The 16,896-nt window shown below is 47.2% G+C and overlaps 1 protein-coding gene across 8 annotated transcripts in view; it reads left to right on the top strand.

The window, feature by feature from the left end:
- The window catches only part of CACNA1C (calcium voltage-gated channel subunit alpha1 C), a 2,322,072-nt gene that overhangs the window by 1,594,852 nt on the left and 710,324 nt on the right, over nt 1-16,896 (top strand). For all 8 annotated transcript variants that reach the window (XM_069628642.1, XM_069628646.1, XM_069628641.1 and 5 more), the window contains exon 32: nt 2,329-2,457. In XM_069628642.1, the coding sequence (XP_069484743.1) occupies nt 2,329-2,457 (129 nt within the window). The remainder of the gene's footprint in view (nt 1-2,328; nt 2,458-16,896) is intronic.

A 16,896-nucleotide genomic window follows, 5' to 3' on the forward strand; every position in this document is an offset into this window, starting at 1 on the left:
CACCCCATTCATGTTGCTTTCTGTAAAAGATGTCCGTCCCTGTTGGGAGAGGACATAATGCTGCAATAATAACAGAAGTGACAGAATTGGAACCTATTAACGTCCAAGCAGCTCCAGTAAACAATGCCTTGTACGTTACTGTTCGGCACAGGACTCTACAACTTCGACACAGGTAAACTCGAGGGGAACCCCAGCTCTTCGGCTCTCTTCTGGTCTTGATGTTTTCTCTTACAGCTGGGATTGGATAAACTGGGGAGGGCGGAAGGTGTGTGTGTGATGGTGGAGTTTGAAGGGAGTGTGGGTGAGCTGCACAGTTCCTAATTGCACCTGTAGAGTACCCAAAGCCATGCATTCATTTGGGCTGGGAGAGATGGGCACCCCACGTTGTGAGCCTCTTTGCAAGGAAGTTGAGGTTGTAATGGAGCAAGCAGTTCCTTCGTCACACGTGTTTAGGCTGAGGTATATTTTTGGAGTGCATGCCTGCCATGGTAATGGCTTTTCATTGCTAGACACTATGGAGATTTGTTTCTGTTGCCCTGATAAAGACAGAAGTGGATTCTAAAGAGTTGCAGCCTGTATTGAACATTCCCTACACATTTTTCTGACCTTACAGCCAAAGGACCAAGAGGATGAGGACGAGGGAGTGTCATTCTTACCTTCTTACACGAATGGTAAGGTGTCTTGTCATTTTCAAAACACTTCAAGTGCGCTCCTTATGCCATAGGTGATAAAGGATTCTCCACACCAATTATAAGAATTAGGGACTTGAAGGAAAAGCACTTTATAAATGCAGAAGGAACGAGAGGAGTCAGGTTCATGGCCTGGCACCATTTCATGGGTCAGTGCTCCTGGCTGGGCTTACACCCTGTACTTCCCTGTATTGCATACCCCTGGGCAAGCAGGAGACTTTCCTTTGGCTCTAAATAGTGATACTCCGAGCTCTATGGTGCAGAAAAGCTGAAAAGGTGGCACAAAGGCCCTGCAGAGGGTTTAAGGTTGGGAAAAGAGGACATGAGTTCAGAGGTGCAGTGGGGATCGATCACCAGAGCAGGTTGTTTACTGTGAAAACCCACAGGGCAGTTGCATGGTTCATGAGAATATGCGAGGGTAGAGCAAACTGAAGCAGCGAACTAGAAAAGCTAAAAATATAATTTTCAAATGAAAGAAAATATCGCCCCACTGTGAATTTGCAGACGATCAGTCAGCTGAAACAGATAGCATACTTCTGGATTGAAAGGCTGTAGAGCCCGTGATTATTGTCCGGGTCTGCGGCCACGACTTGATAAATCTGAAGCATGACTTCCCATTCGCATTCTTTTTGTTCCCAGCTTTTCCACACAGCAAAGGTGCATTAGACTCGCCCAGGCTCAGCCATTGTTATCTTGCAAGGCGTGGGACACCAAACTCATAGCACACTTATTTTTGGACATTTGAGCAGACACAAACCAAATCAGCAGTAGGGACATAACATCTTTAATAGCAGGTGTTGAGTCCTTTGGATTAATCTTTTACACCATCCCCTTGGTGCCACCTCTTTGCAATCAAATGATGGTTCTTAGTGAAATGGAGCCAGATTTCCAAATTGAAACTAAAAATAGAATAATACCATATGCCACATTGGCTGAAGAAAAAGGGCAACCATCACACGCCAAATGCCCCACGTTAGACTGACAGCAACAAAGTACCCCAGACTAAATTGAAGTCAGCCGAATGGCGGACATTGAGGAAACAGCAGCAAAGCACCCTAAGTGGGACATACAGCAAAAGCCCACAGTTAGACTGGCAGTAGCCAAATTGAAGCATTTAGGCTGGCATGGGTAGGCTAGATATGCTAAGCTAAGAACAACGATTAAAGGTTGGGGGAAGGCAGCAGAACACATAAAGCTAAACTGTCAACAGAATACCCATCACAATGCTGATAGCGGCAGAAGATGTAAAGCCATAATGATAGCAGTAAACTGTCTTGGGCTAGAAAGATTATTAGCAGAAAGACCAAGGTTAAGCATATAGTAAGAGAATAGCCAAAGCTCTGTCACCATCAGCAGAAAGTCCAAGGCTCTGATTTCTGCAGCTGAATGACCAAAGATTGCTGACAGCAGTGAGACATGTAATGCAGGAAAGATGTTAACACTGACATTCCTTTTACTTACCCTGAATCTGATGCTCTGGAAAGAAAGATAAGGCAGAAGAACAAAGGTCTGGGCCAAGTAGGAGTAGTTGCAATGATGGAACAGTGCAGTGAGCCCCTTGCTGAAGGCTGGTTCTGTCTGTGGGCTCTTTTGCTCCCCAACCTCTGTTTAACTGCTGCTCTGTACCAATGGGTTCTAGAATGCTGAAGAAAACTCGCGCATCTCCATCACCTTTTTCCGCCTCTTCCGGGTGATGCGTCTGGTGAAGCTCCTGAGCCGAGGAGAAGGAATCCGGACTCTGCTGTGGACCTTCATCAAGTCATTCCAGGTACTCCCTCTTTTCTTTTTGTTGGGGTAAAGGGTGGTGGGTTTGTCAGGGAAGAGTTGACTGTCAACATGTTATTATATTTAAGAATTTAAAAAGATTTAAAAAAATTAAACGTCTGGCCAGCCAATTGAAAGGGCTCCCAGGAATGTATAATGGCTCTGTTTGCTTCGAGGTGCCTCTACTATCCAACCATTTGAAGTCGAGCAAGCGATGGAGCCGGGGTAAATCACTGTTAAATTGTTTTTGTTAAAAGTTAAACATGTTGATTGTACAGCAGGAAAGACAATAAGTGCCATGGTAAATGCGAAACGTATTGTATCAGAAAATGTAAACAAGAATATCTGTTATTTAATAGTCAGATATTTTAATGTTTATAATGTTAAAATGCATACAGAAGTGGAAGTCTACTCAAAGGAAACATGTTTTGCTTTGCATAAGGAGTGCGTTCTAAATACATTTAGAAAGTAAATAATATATCATATTTTTTAGAAACTATTCTAGCCGGTAAAAGAAAGACACAAATAATACATCCTCATACCTTTGCCATTTGTTAGTATTTTTTCACTTGTTTAAAGAATCCCTCAAGCTGCTTTGAGGTGATTTACCACAAAATGTAGAAGGGAGGGGGATTAAAGATCACTAATCTATAGAAGATTCCACAATCCCTGTGGTGGCACCTAAGTGGGGGCACCTAAGTTCAGCTCCTTCCCATTTTCAGAAGGAAGCTATACACGATCATAGCGATTCTCACAAACCTAGTTCCACATTGATGAAGGGTGTCCGTCATTAATTTTTTTTCCTAGCCTCCTACTGTCTACTAGGAGGTTGGTCCTACTACATTTTGTTTGAAGGCAAGTTCTTGCGTAGATCTGTCGCCACTCCTGAAACGGTACTTAAGTAGGTGGTTTGGTCCTTTTTGGAATGGACGCACATTGAATTTCCTTACACCATGCTGACCCAATGCTCGGAAAGTAGCAGGGCCCAGGTAGTATGTAGATGCAGAAATGGCTAACTGCAGGACTGGTTTTATCAGAAGAAACATTAGTCAGCTATGGAAAGCAAAAAATGGTAGGATGAAATATGATAGGAATATCCAGAAGCAGGGAATAGAAGAGGTTAGGTTACCTGTATTCAAGAAAGTGAGTGGAATGAATCATCTTACAGGGTCCAGATTCAGGAGGCCCTAATGCGAGATACAGGAACCTGTGCTAAGCAACATAACCTACTGTTACTACATTCAGCTTGTGAAGGGACTTGCAAGTGTTGGTGTTCTCCAAGTTTTATTAATCTATGCTTGACAGCATGAAGACACTGTCTCCATTCAATAAAATATGTCTGTCATGGCTAAAAGTTCTGTCTGTATTACCACAGCCTTTAATTCATAGTCAGTGGGTTTCTTTGAGAGAAAAAACAAAGAGGTGTTTTTCTGGTCGTCTTGATTCACTCATAGAAACACTCTTCCTATGGCTCTATAGTTGGAATTGGTTTCCATATACTTTTATTTTATAACAGTCTTTTATAACAGTCTGGTTCCAGGAGGTCATAGGTGGTGCTGTTGAACACCTTGTTAAGCCTCCTTTGCTTCTGCTGCCCACTGGAAAGTCTTTCCTTTTTTCCAACTGAGTTTAGGCTCTGATTAGTTACTAATGAATTCCCTATAAAAGTTGTGAATCCCCACAAAACATTGGTTTCTTTGATTATTGTAAATTTTGGCTGATCGATAAATGCAGAGCTGCTATTCATCACCAAACGTAGATTCAAACCTAGATCTATGATCCCCTATCTTGCCCAAGTCAAAATATTGGTCCAAGTTCTTTCTCCTCTACTTGCTTACTCCATTGAACTTGCCTTCATAAAATTAAACTCTGCTCTGTCAAACCCCTTTGCTCAAAACCTTGCATGTTCCTTCACCTTCTCTTGCCCATGTCTTCAATCATGGATCGCCACGGATTTTCATCTGCTGAGGCCAACCAGATGTTGCTGCTTAGCCACTATTGCAAAGACCACCCCCCACTCTCCTCGGAGCCTGCAACGGCTCTCTATTGATGCTAACTGACTGCAGCTATCGACACTGCCAAATCCTGCCACTGAAGAAATCTTATTTCCTCTATCCGCTCACACCTTTGCAAACTATCCATGACTCTCCAGATAATTACCTCCTCTCCCCAAGAACTGCACCATTTCCTCATCTCAATCCTCTCCTTCTCCCACTTCTCTCCCTCTGATTCTCTACCCAGCCTTTAATCTGCAACGTGTTTGTCTTGGAAGCAAGACAACACAGCTCAACACAGGTTTGAAATCACTCACTGGTATTAAGTGCGTTATAAAAGAACAATTATAATAATTATTATAATCCTGTGCACTAAGTGACCCTTTGCACCACAAACTATGAAGGAACTTGCACCTTTTGCCTCTGCTCACATCTCAACACATCTACCTCAACTGACATCTTCCCATCCTGTTAAAAAACAGCCACAGTCATACCTCTTCGAATGGTTTGTGTCCTCCCACGTATTCCTCATCTTTGATATTCAATATCTAGTTTCAGGTGCTTCGGAATTTATTCTTGGCGGAGCGCGCTGTGCATCAAGGCTGTCGACTCGATGTCCCTCGAGGGCCTACGTCTCGAGGATGATGTAATCGAAGGCATATAAAGCACATGCAGGGCCCGTTGTCTTCATTTCCGTTTTTCCGCGTGAGCAATCGCTTTGAGAAATACAGCGCGTTTCCTATGTTAGTTACTTCGCGATATGTCTTCTTCGTCGACAGACTACCCCGAAGATCGGGTTCAAGAAGTGTTGAGATTGTGATTATAAATGTCATTAACCGACCGACACCATATATGTCTATGGTGTCTCGGGGTGGAGCATAAAACCTTGGCCTGCTCCAAGTGCCAGCCTATGACCGGAAAGGCCCTGAAGGAGCGAAAGGGGAAATTGACGGTAGGTAGAAACCCCAAAAAATCCCCATCTACCCTGACCAAAAAACCTTCCACCGACGAGTCGAGAGGAGACCCTCCTTGGAGGAAGAAAGTTAAGAGATCAAGATCGAGAAGTGGTTCCCACCACTCCTTATCGTCGTTGAGGAAGGAAAAAACGGGCACCATAGGTCGCCTTCTTCGACTTTGTCATCAGACACCTCCCCTGAGAGGGTATCTTGCCCCACTAAAAACTCCACACCTGCCGAATGACAAGCATTTAGAGCAGAAATGCTGAAAATATTTCAGCAGCAAAAACCCACAGCAAGCCATGCTCCTACCACACCTTCTAAAGAAGCTAAATCCTTTTCGCCCTCGAGCCCAGACATGAAAGGATCCTTCGAGCCAAAAACATAAACATAAGTCGAGGTCATCAACACCATCAACGCCATCGACACCTGCTGCGCCTTTGATGCCAGCCAAGCCGTCGACATTGACGTCACCTTCGACGTTGGCTGTGCCATAAACGCCAGCTGCGCTACCTGCGCCAACTGTGCCATCGACGCCAGCAGAGCCATCAACGCCAGCTGCGCCCTCTGCGCCAGCTGTACCATCAACGCCAACCGCGTCAATTAAACCTATGGCGCCATCAAAGTCAAAAAAGATTTCGTCGACTCCTCGAGCGTCACATCCAGTTTATCAAACCCTTGAAACCGATAGGTGAAAAAATGTATGTTTCTTTACCAAGGAAAGAATATTTTAAGTCTCTCACCTCAATAAATGAGGAGAAGGAACCTTCAGACAATGATGCACCTTTTCGTCTCCAATTTGGAACACCAAATGTGCCTGAAAGCTTTTTTTCGGAAGAATCAAGGTTGAAAAACTTTATGATAATTTACAGACGGCCAGTGGGGTAGCTACCTCACCTGTACTGGATTTTGGAAGATCTGAGGCTGGGGAGCACAATGATACTTCATATAGGCAGCTAATGTCCAAGGTAGTAGACTATATGGGGTGGAGTAGGCCTCCCCTACCATTTGAACAGGATAATCTGACCGACATCCTGGATAAGGGTCCACAGATGAATCCTATACTGCCTTTTCATATTGCTCTCCAAAAAAGGGTGGCAGCAAATTGGGAGATGCCAGAAACTAATCTGGCAGTGAACAAATATATGACCAAAAAATACTGCCCTTACAGTAGTGACCCTGACTACCTGTCTAAACACCCCACTCCAGAGAGTCTGGTGGTAAGGCAGCTACCGCAACTTCCAAGCAAGCAGCTTATCCTACTATCCCTTCAGTTAGAGGTGACGAGAGTAGATGGATGGAAAAGAAAAGTATGTTCTGCATGGAGTATGGCGCTCAAATCAGCCAACACCACATCTGCCCTTGCAAAATTCTCATTCACTCTATGGGACTTCATTTTCATGGCAGCAGAGCACATTCCCGAGGGGTAGAGGGGAGAGAAAGAGACAGGTTCTTGGCTATTGTTAGAGACGGCAAAGAAGCCATGTGTGAGTCTCTTCAGTCGGGTCTAGATTCTGCTGACAGCATCAGCAAAGCCATGGCTACTAGCACCGTAATACGCAGATTTGCGTGGTTGAGGAAGTCAGGTTTTGCACCGGATGTGCAATCCAGACTCCTCAACATGCCCTTTGACAGTTCTCACCTTTTTGGCAACAAGGCTGATGAAAGCTTTGAGAAGGTGCAGACCTCAAAGGTAGCAGCCAAATATTTAGGTGCTGCTATTAGGTAGCCTCAGCTCTTTCACCCCAGCGGACAGCCTTCGAGGGGTAGATCTTTTTGTTACTACTCCTCAATTGGAAGAGCGAGTGGAATGTCTGGTCAAAGAGGCTAATGAAGATTCCCTCGTAGTGGACACGGGAAAGGTGTGAAGCCCGCTCAAGCAGGAGCATATTTAACATCAGCCACTGCATCAGCCACCTGAAAACCTCTCTGAGGTCTTGAGTCACAGATCACCAGTGGGAGGCAGACTGTCTCAGCATCTAGAAGAATGGCGAGACATTACTTCAGATACTTGGGCATTGTAAACCATAGCCCACTGGTACTGCCTTCCTTTCATTCAGATACCTCAGAGCAATCCACCGCGGAGCAACTCTTTGAGGATTCCAGATCTGCTCCTTGTGCAGGAAAATGTAACCCTGCAAGAGAAAGGCGCTATAGAACAGGTGCCTGTAGCAGAGAGGAATAAGCAATGGTATTCTCCATATTTCCTAATACCCAAGAAGGACGGAGGACTGAGACCCATCTTGGACTTGAGATATTTGAACAAGTTCCTCAGGAAGGACATGTTCGAGATGGTCACACTTTCTCAGATCCTTCAGGCCCTCCAACTCCACGATTGGATGGTGTCATTGGACTTCCAGGATGCTTATTTTCATGTGCCAATCCATCTCAAGCACAGAAAATACCTGAGGTTCGCCATTGGCAGTTCTCATTATCAGTTTCGTGTTCTGCCATTCGGGCTAACCACCGCCCCAAGGGTTTGCACCAAACTGATGGCGGTGGTGGCAGCGAGTCTCAGGAGAGAGGGGATTCACATCTACCCCTACCTGGACGATTGGCTGATCAGTGCACGTTCTCCCGAACAAGTCCTGCATCATCTGAACGCGACCTGCCACTCTTCACAGACTGGGCTTCTCACTCAATTGCCAGGAAGTCCCAAATGACACCTTCTCAAAATGTCCAGTTCATAGGAACTGAACTGCATACATCCTTGGGAAAGAGTTTGCAACCCGAAGTGAGGGCTCTAGACATTCTGCAGATGGTCACCAAGTTTCAGAATGCCCAGCATCTCCCAGCCTTCGATTTATTTTGAGGTTGCGGCCTCATCACATCCTGCATTTTTCTGGTGCCAGAGGCCCACTTGAGAATGAGATTCCTTCAATGGACCCTCCGAACACAATGGTCCCAGTTCTCAGGAAACATGTTGGACCTACTTCAGGTTCCAAGCAGGCTCACATATGATCTTCTGTGGTGGACGTGCGAGGACAATATTCTGAAGGGAGAACGGTTTTGGCAACCATGGCTGGAGATAACAGTAGTGACGGATGCCTCACGCACGGGGTGGGAAGCCCACACCAACGATCTGACAGTCAGCGGTCGTTGATCACGATCGGAGTCTAAACTATATATCAGTCTTTTGGAGCTGATGGCAGTCACACTAGCGCTGAAGGCCTTTCAGCCCTCTGTGCCGGGAAAGAATGTCCTGATAATGACGGACAACACAGTGGCCATGTACTACCTCAACAAGAGAGGATGTGTAGGGTCACTACCACTGTGCAGAGAGGCAATGCAGCTCTAGTACTGGGCAATTCAAGAAGGAATCTCTATCAGCATTTCACCTAGTTGGAGAAGAGAACACAACGACAGACACTCTGAGCAGGCAGAGCACAGTCTCCCACGAGTGGGAAATAGCTCAGGAAGTCCTTCAAGAGATCTTCGCCCTTTGGAGCACCCCTCAAATGGATCTTTTCGCGACCAGTGTCAATTGGAAGTGCAAACTGTATTGCTCCAGGGAATTTCCCCCAAGAGGAGCTCTAGGAGACGCGCTTGTAGTGGACTGGGCGTTTCCACTCCTGTACGCATTTCCTCCAGTGCCCGTTATTCCTCACGTGATCAGGAGGTTGAGAACGTTGGGGAAACACATGATCCTAATTGCCCTGGGTTTGGACCAGGAGGACGTGGTACCCGGACCGTCGGGACATGTCTATCTGCCCTCCAATTCGTCTTCCAATAAGAGAGGACCTTCTCTCATAGGAGGAGGGTCAGGTCCTCCATCCAGAGGTCAAAACATTCAGCCTTCACGCATCGCTTCTGAAAGGCTGAGATACAAGGATTGGGACCTCATGGTGGATGGCGTAATGGAGATTTTGCTTTCGGCCAGAAGCCCAGCAACAGAGTCCTTGTACAGTTGCTGTTGGAACAAATTCTGTAACTGGTGCAAAGAAACGAAATGTAGACCCATTTCTGTGCAAAACACCAGAGGTGTTATCCTTTCTACTATCCTTAGCCAATCTGGGGCTCCTGGTGACATGATTTCTAAAGGGGCTCACCAATGTGTTACCTCTATCTCCCTTCAGGTTCCAGTTTGGGCCCTTATTCTGGTACTGCAATTTCGAATGTGTGCACCCTTTGAACCTTTACACTCATGTACATTAAGGTTGTTAACTTTTAAAACCATTCTCTTGGTAGCTTTAACCTCAGCCCGTAGAGTAAGTGAATTGCAGGCACTTTCATCCAAGCCACCCTTCATTTTTACCCAAAATCATTTCTGATTTTCACATAAAGCAGAACATTGTTTTACCTTCTTTCTATTCTCCACCTCATCCTGGCAAAGAGGAGGAGAGATTACATAGGTTGGACCCATGCAGAGCTCTGAGCTTTTACGTATCTAGGCTAACAAACTTCGTATTTCGAAGGGATTGTGTCCTCCGACGTATTCCTTATCTTAGATGTCTCCTTCCAGCTCTGCTGGCCTCGGAAATTTTTTCTCTAGAGGGCGCTGAGCGTCGACGTCCTCCGAGTCGATGTCCCTCGACAGTCGCCGTATCGACGTCATCCTGCCTATAAAGGCCGCGCGCAGCGGCCGTTGCTCAGTTCCGTTTTTCCGCGCTTACTCAGTGCCTCGGAATACCGTTGCTCAGTTTTGTCAGGTTAATCCTATTTACCTCGAGTTATTCGATCCGTACTCGATGGCTTCTTCGTCGGAACCGACAACTCCTCGGTCCGGCTTCAAAAAATGCCGAGATTGTGGGAAAAAGATGTCGCTGACTGACCCTCACAGAGTTTGTCTCTGGTGTTTGGGAGCTGAACACCATTGTTCGGAGTGCGAGGACTGTATGTCCATGACAGCTAAGGCCCTGAAGGAGCGTAGGGGGAAGCTAGAGAAAGGTAAGACTTTTAAAGCTTCTTCTTCCTCGACGAAGTCGAGACATTCGTCTCCTCGTCACCATTCGCGCTCCAGGTCTCAGAGTGGGTCCCATCACTCCTCGAGATCGAAGCACTCGAAGAGGAGACGTCGAAGATCCCCTTCTCCGTCTTCCTCTTCCTCTGTTTCTCCTAAGAGAATCCCTTGCCCCACGAAACATAGTTCCCGGGCTGAATGGGAGGAATTCCGCAAAAATATGATGTGTGTCTTCGAGAAAGCGGCTCGACCCCCCTCGAAGACTGCTGAGAGCGATGCTCTGGTCGAAAGACCCGAAGGTAAAAAACGCCGCGAGTCGCAGTACCCGGCGAAGGAAACTTCTCGAGCGCATCTCGAACCCTCGAGTAAGATTATGACCTCAAAACCTTCTTCGAAGGTTCCGTCGATGCCGTCGACGAAGGTTCCATCGACGCCGAGGTCGGTGTCTTCGACGCCGTTGTCGAAGGGACCTTCGACACACGGGTCTGTCGACTCGACGCCATCTTCGACACCGGCGTCGACGCCAAGAAAAGTCACGGTTACGACACACCCAGTGGCTATCCCCAGGTCCTCGATGACAATGGTGTCGAGATGGTCGACTTCCTCGAGCAGAATCCCAATTCTGTCGAAGTCATCGAGGCCTCCGCCTTTGTTTTCGACGCCACGCCCGAAGCCTTCGACGTCGGCGTCGACGACATCGACGTTTTCGAGGCCGATTATGAAAAGTTTGGCACCCTCTGCCTTGGAGATGGGGTTTACACCCTTTATGAGTTCAGAACAATTGAGAACTATGTCCTCAATTATGGAAGAGGGTGAATTGTCTGAACAGGAAGACATATTTGAGTTGTAGGGACCTGCAACCCCAGTTAGAGAGGAGTTATCCTCTGAAGAACGCATGTTAAAGGATCTTCATGATTCCTTACATGAGGCAAGTGGATAAGACACTTCCCCTGAGGTGGAGTTTGCTAGGCCAGACCCGGGGGAGCATGCTGAAACCCCATATAGAGCCTTAATGGCCAGGATCACAGAGTTTATGGGGTGGTCTGCACCTTCACAGTCTTTCCAACAAGATGACCTCACGGATATTCTTGACAAAGGCCCACAGGAGGATCCTGTAGTGCCCTTTCATAAAGCTCTTCAGAGGAAGATTATGACGAACTGGGAAACCCCAGATGTCGTCCCGGCAGTAAATAAAAAACTGTCTACAAAATACAGGGTATTTCTGCAGACCCGGAGTTTTTGTCAAAACACCCATCCCCAGAAAGTCTGGTGGTACAGGCAGCATCTTCTACTGATGCCAAGACTGCTTACCCTACCGTCCCACAGGACAGGGACGATAAAAAATATGATGCTATGACAAAGAAAGTTTTTTCGGCATGTAGCATGGCGTTAAAATCTGTTAATGCTACTTGCACCCTTGCTAGATTCAGCCATACACTTTGGGAGTGTGCTTCTACAGCGGCTGACTGCATCCCAGAGGGAGAAGAAAGGGAGGCGTTCCTGAATATCATACAGGACGGTAAAGACGCTATGTGCGAATCCCTCCAGACGGGCATTGATTCGGCTGACAGTATCAGCAGAGCAATGGCGGCAAGTACAACAACCAGGAGATTCGCTTGGTTGAGAAAGTCTGGTTTTGCCCCAGATGTGCAAGCCAGGCTCTTGAACATGCCATTCGATGGCTCTTCTTTGTTCGGGAAAAAGGCGGATGACAGTTTAGAGAAACTGCAAACTTCAAAAGCAGCAGCAAAATCCCTAGGCGCTGCAATCCGTCAGACACCTTTTCGTCCCACAGTAACCTCTGCGAGGGGCAAGTCCTTTCGCTTCTACTCCGCATTCGGAAGAGGTAGAGGACGACCGGCTCAAAGGGGGACAAAGAAGAACTACCCGAGGTGGACGGGGTAGATATTCAACAGCCGCAGCAACAGCAGGTGCCTCTTTACCATCGGCATCTGCATCAGCCGCCCCAAAACCACTCTGAGGACTTCCCTCACAGGACACCTGTAGGAGGCAGGTTGACTCAACATCTGGTGGAATGGCAGGCTATCACGTCAGATGCTTGGGCATTGGAAACAGTTGCCCAAGGTTACTGCCTGCCTTTCCTACGCATACCTCAGAGTCATCCACCGGGGATCAGCTCTCAGAAAGCTCTAGATCCGCTCCTCTTGCAGGAAATTTTGGACCTGCTAGAGAAAGGTGCCATAGAACCGGTACCTGTAGCGGAGAGGAACAAGGACTGGTTCTCCCCTTACTTTCTCATTCCAAAGAAAGACGGAGGACTGAGACCCATCTTGGACTTGCGAGAATTGAACAAATTCCTCAGGAAAGACAAATTCAAGATGGTCACTCTTTCTCAGATCCTTCAGGCCCTTCAGTTCCAGGACTGGTTGGTATCTCTGGACCTTCAGGACGCTTATTTCCATGTGCCTATCCATCTCAAACACAGGAAATACCTGAGGTTCGCAATTGGCAACTCTCATTATCAATTTCGAGTTCTGCCATTTGGGCTGAGCTCCACCCCGAGGGTCTTCACCAAGTTAATGTCGGTAGTGGCGGCAAGTCTAAGGAGGGAAGGGATTCACGTCTACCCCTACCTGGACCATTGGTTGATCAGGGCTGTATCTTCGGAACAAGCTCAGATCCAGCTAAATCACGTTTGCCACTCCCTTCACAGACTGGGCTTCTCCCTCAATATAAGAAGTCACAAATGATACCATCGCAGAGACTCCAGTTCATCGGAGCGATCCTGGACACTTCCCTGGGAAAAGCCTCGCCACCAGAGGTGAGGGCTCAAGATATTCTACAGATGGTTACCAAGTTCCAAGATGCCCAACGTCTCCCAGCCTTTGACTTTTTGAGGTTGCTAGGCCTCATGGCATCCTGCATTTTCCTAGTGCCAGAGGCTCGCCTGAGAACGAGATCCCTCCAGTGGACACTGAGGACTCAGTGGTCACAATTCTCAGGGAGAATGACAGATCTTCTTCAGGTTCCCGACAGGGTGGCTCGAGACCTTCAGCGGTGGGCCTGTCAGGAGAACATTCTGAAAGGAGAACAGTTTTGGCAACCCTGGCCGGAGATAACAGTAGTCACGGATGCCTCACTCACGGGGTGGGGAGCCCACGCCAACGACTTGACCATCAGCGGTCGTTGGTCTCCATCGGAGTCCAGACTACATATCAACCTGTTAGAGCTGAGAGCCATCAGACTTGCGCTGAAGGCGTTCCTGCCAACTGTACAAGGGAAAAATGTCCTGATAATGACAGACAACACGGTGGCCATGGATTACCTCAACAAAAGAGGAGGCGTAGGATCACTACCCCTGTGCAGAGAGGCGATGCAGCTCTGGTTTTGGGCAATCCAAGAAGGAATCTCTCTATCGGCAGTTCACCTAGCAGGAGAGAAGAACTTGACAGTGGACGCTCTGAGCAGGCAGAGTACAGTCTCCCATGATTGGGAACTAGCTCAGGAAGTCCTTCAAGAGATCTTCGCCCTTTGGGGAACCCCTCAGGTGGATCTGTTCGCCACCAGCGTCAACAGGAAATGCGATCTGTTCTGCTCAAGGGAATTTCCCCCGAGAGGAGCTCTGGGAGACGCGTTCATAGTGGACTGGGAGTTTCCGCTTCTGTACGCGTTCCCACCGGTCCCTGTCATTCCTCAAATGATCAGGAGGTTGAGAAGATTCTGGAGAACCATGATCCTAATTGCCCCGGATTGGGCCAGGAGAACGTGGTACCCGGACCTTCTAGACTTGTCCATCTGCCCTCCAATTCGACTTCCACTCAGAGAGAACTTACTCTCACAGAAGGGAGGTCAGGTTCTCCATCCAGACATCAAAACCCTCAACCTTCACGCTTGGCTTCTGAAAGGCTGAGGTACAAGGATTGGGACCTCCCTGATGATGTTATGGAGGTGTTGCTTTCGGCAAGGAGGCCAGCAACAAAGTCTTTATACCGCTGCCGTTGGAACAGATTTTGCAGCTTGTGTAGAGAACAGAATATCGACCCCTTTTCATGTGGTACACCAATGGTTTTTTCCTTCCTACTCTATTTGGCGAATTCAGGCCTTCAAGTTGGCACCATTAAGGGCTATCTCGCAGCGCTATCCATCTTTAAGCGCACTGCGGAAGAACCATCCTATTTCAAGTTACCCTTGGTAATACAGTTTCTAAAGGGGTTAACCAATGTTTATCCCCCTAGACCATTCCAAGTTCCCCTATAGGATTTAAACTTAGTCCTAACTTTCCTGATGGGCACACCTTTCGAACCACTCCATTCTTGTTCGTTAAGATTCCTTACCCTTAAAACTGTTTTATTAATAGCACTTACATCTGCTAGAAGGGTGAGCGAATTACAAGCACTTTCTTGTAAACCCCCTCATACAATCTTTCACAAAGACAAAGTTGTCCTGCAAGTGAAGCCTAATTTCCTCCCAAAGGTGGTTTCTGAATTCCATATCACTCAGAAGATTACCCTACCATCTTTCTATCCTCCTCCTCATCCGGGGAAAGAGGAAGAGAGGTTACACAGGCTGGATCCTAGAAGGGCTTTAAGTTTTTACATCAGTCGACTAGCCAGGATAAGACAGGCAGACCAGCTGTTTGTAGGTTACACAGGTCACAAGCTGGGGTTACCAATAACTAAGCTGACCATTTCCAGAAGGATCATTCTAGCCATTTTGGAATGTTATAAACTGGCAGGGATAGAGCCCCCTCAAAACCTTAGGGTTCATTCGACCAGAGGTATTGCAGCTTCATCGGCCCTCAAAAGAGGTGTGCCGGTTAAAGACATCTGTGCGGCCGCTACATGGTCGTCTGTCCATACCTTTACACGATTTTACAACTTGGATTCCTCCTCCAGTCAAGAGACTAGGTTTGGAAGGGCTGTACTGCACTCTATTCATCAATAGAAGACAGCGTGAAGTCAGTACTCCCTCCTCCAATAATAGAATACTGCTATGGGAGCCTATACGTCGGAGGACACAATCCCTTCGAAGAACAAGTTACTTCTTACCTTGTAACGTTCTTTCGACGGGATGTTCCTCCGACGTATTCCTTATCGACCCTCCCATCCATCCCCGCAGTTCTACTTCCCTTGTTGTTGCAGCTTACGCTCCTTCAGGGTGATTAGTCTAGTCCAGACAGAAATACTGTGGGCTACAAAACGGAACTGAGCAACGGACGCTGCGCGCTGCCTTTATAGGCAGGATGACGTTGACGTCGATACGGCGGCTGTCGAGTGACATCAACTCGGAGGACGTCGACGCGCAGCGCCCTCTAGAGAAAAATGTTCCGAGGCCAGCAGAGCTGGAAGGAGATTTCTAAGATAAGGAATACGTCGGATGAACATCCCGTCGTAAGAACGTTACAAGGTAAGAAGTAACTTGTTCTTCATTGGCTATACAGGCCACACACTGGGGCAGGCTGTTACTAAACAGACCATATCCACTTGGATCATTCTGGCAATTTCTGAATGCTACAGACTGACAGGGAAGAATCCTCATGAATGATTAATTGCCCATTCCACCAGGTGCATGGCTACCTCTAAAGCCCTGCAAAGGGGTGTACCGATTACCAAAGCAGCTGTAGCTGGATATCGAATATCAAAGATGAGGAATACGTGGGAGGAACATCCAGTCGAAAGAACGTTATCAGGGGTAAGTAAAAGAAACCAAGTCCAGACCCCAACAGCCCCTCATTTTACAAACTTGTCTCCCAGCTCAATTCACACATTTTCATAGAGGTCTTTCAGAAGAAATAAGACGAATTGGCTCACACCCCTCATCCGGATTCCTTAGCAGAGATGATCTCTCTGGTTCTCCAGATCGAGTTTCAACAACATGAGCGGTATGATGAATGGAGAATACATAAGGGAGGTTTTTCGGCACCTGCTCCCAGGATATCCACGTCAGTGGAAGAACCAATGCAAATAGGAGTGTCTCATGGTCCGCTAACAACCACCGAGAGACAAAGGAGGAGGGAATTGGGCCTATGGATGTACTGTGATTCAGAGGGCCACCTTCTCTGGGATTGTCCTGAAGTCCCACCACGAAGCCAGTAAACTCCAGACCCCTATCTTAGAAGGGATGCTAGATTGGGTATCAATAAGAATCCCTTTATTAATGCCTCCAGAAGTGCTGAAGAAACCGAAAACCAGCTTATGGTATTATGTGTATGCATTTCTGATGATTCAGTCTTGTCCATTGACACATTGGCATTGATTGACTGTGGCACAGCTGGTATCTTTATGGACATCCAATGGGCCGAACAACACTGAATAGTGCTTGAGGAAAGAACAATAAATCAGCCGGTAGAAGGGGTAGATGGAAGGCCATTGAGTTCAGGTCCCATCACCAAGAGGACTAAGGACATCCACATGCAGATAAAGGACCATCAAGAAACCTTATAATTTGATACCATCAGGGGGGCTCATTTGCCCCTTATACTTGGTATCCCCTAGGTGCGCAGACATAATCCTGCTATAGACTGGATAAAAAACCTGGTTACCTTTTCTTCAAGTTATTATAAGGACTCATGTTACCAGGGAGCTGCATCTTCTCTGGCTAAGATGGCACAAGCCTAAGGTCCACTCTCCATC

This window comes from Ambystoma mexicanum, chromosome 12 (assembly GCF_040938575.1).
Source record: "Ambystoma mexicanum isolate Mex_15411 chromosome 12, UKY_AmexF1_1, whole genome shotgun sequence".
NCBI lineage: Eukaryota > Metazoa > Chordata > Amphibia > Caudata > Ambystomatidae > Ambystoma > Ambystoma mexicanum.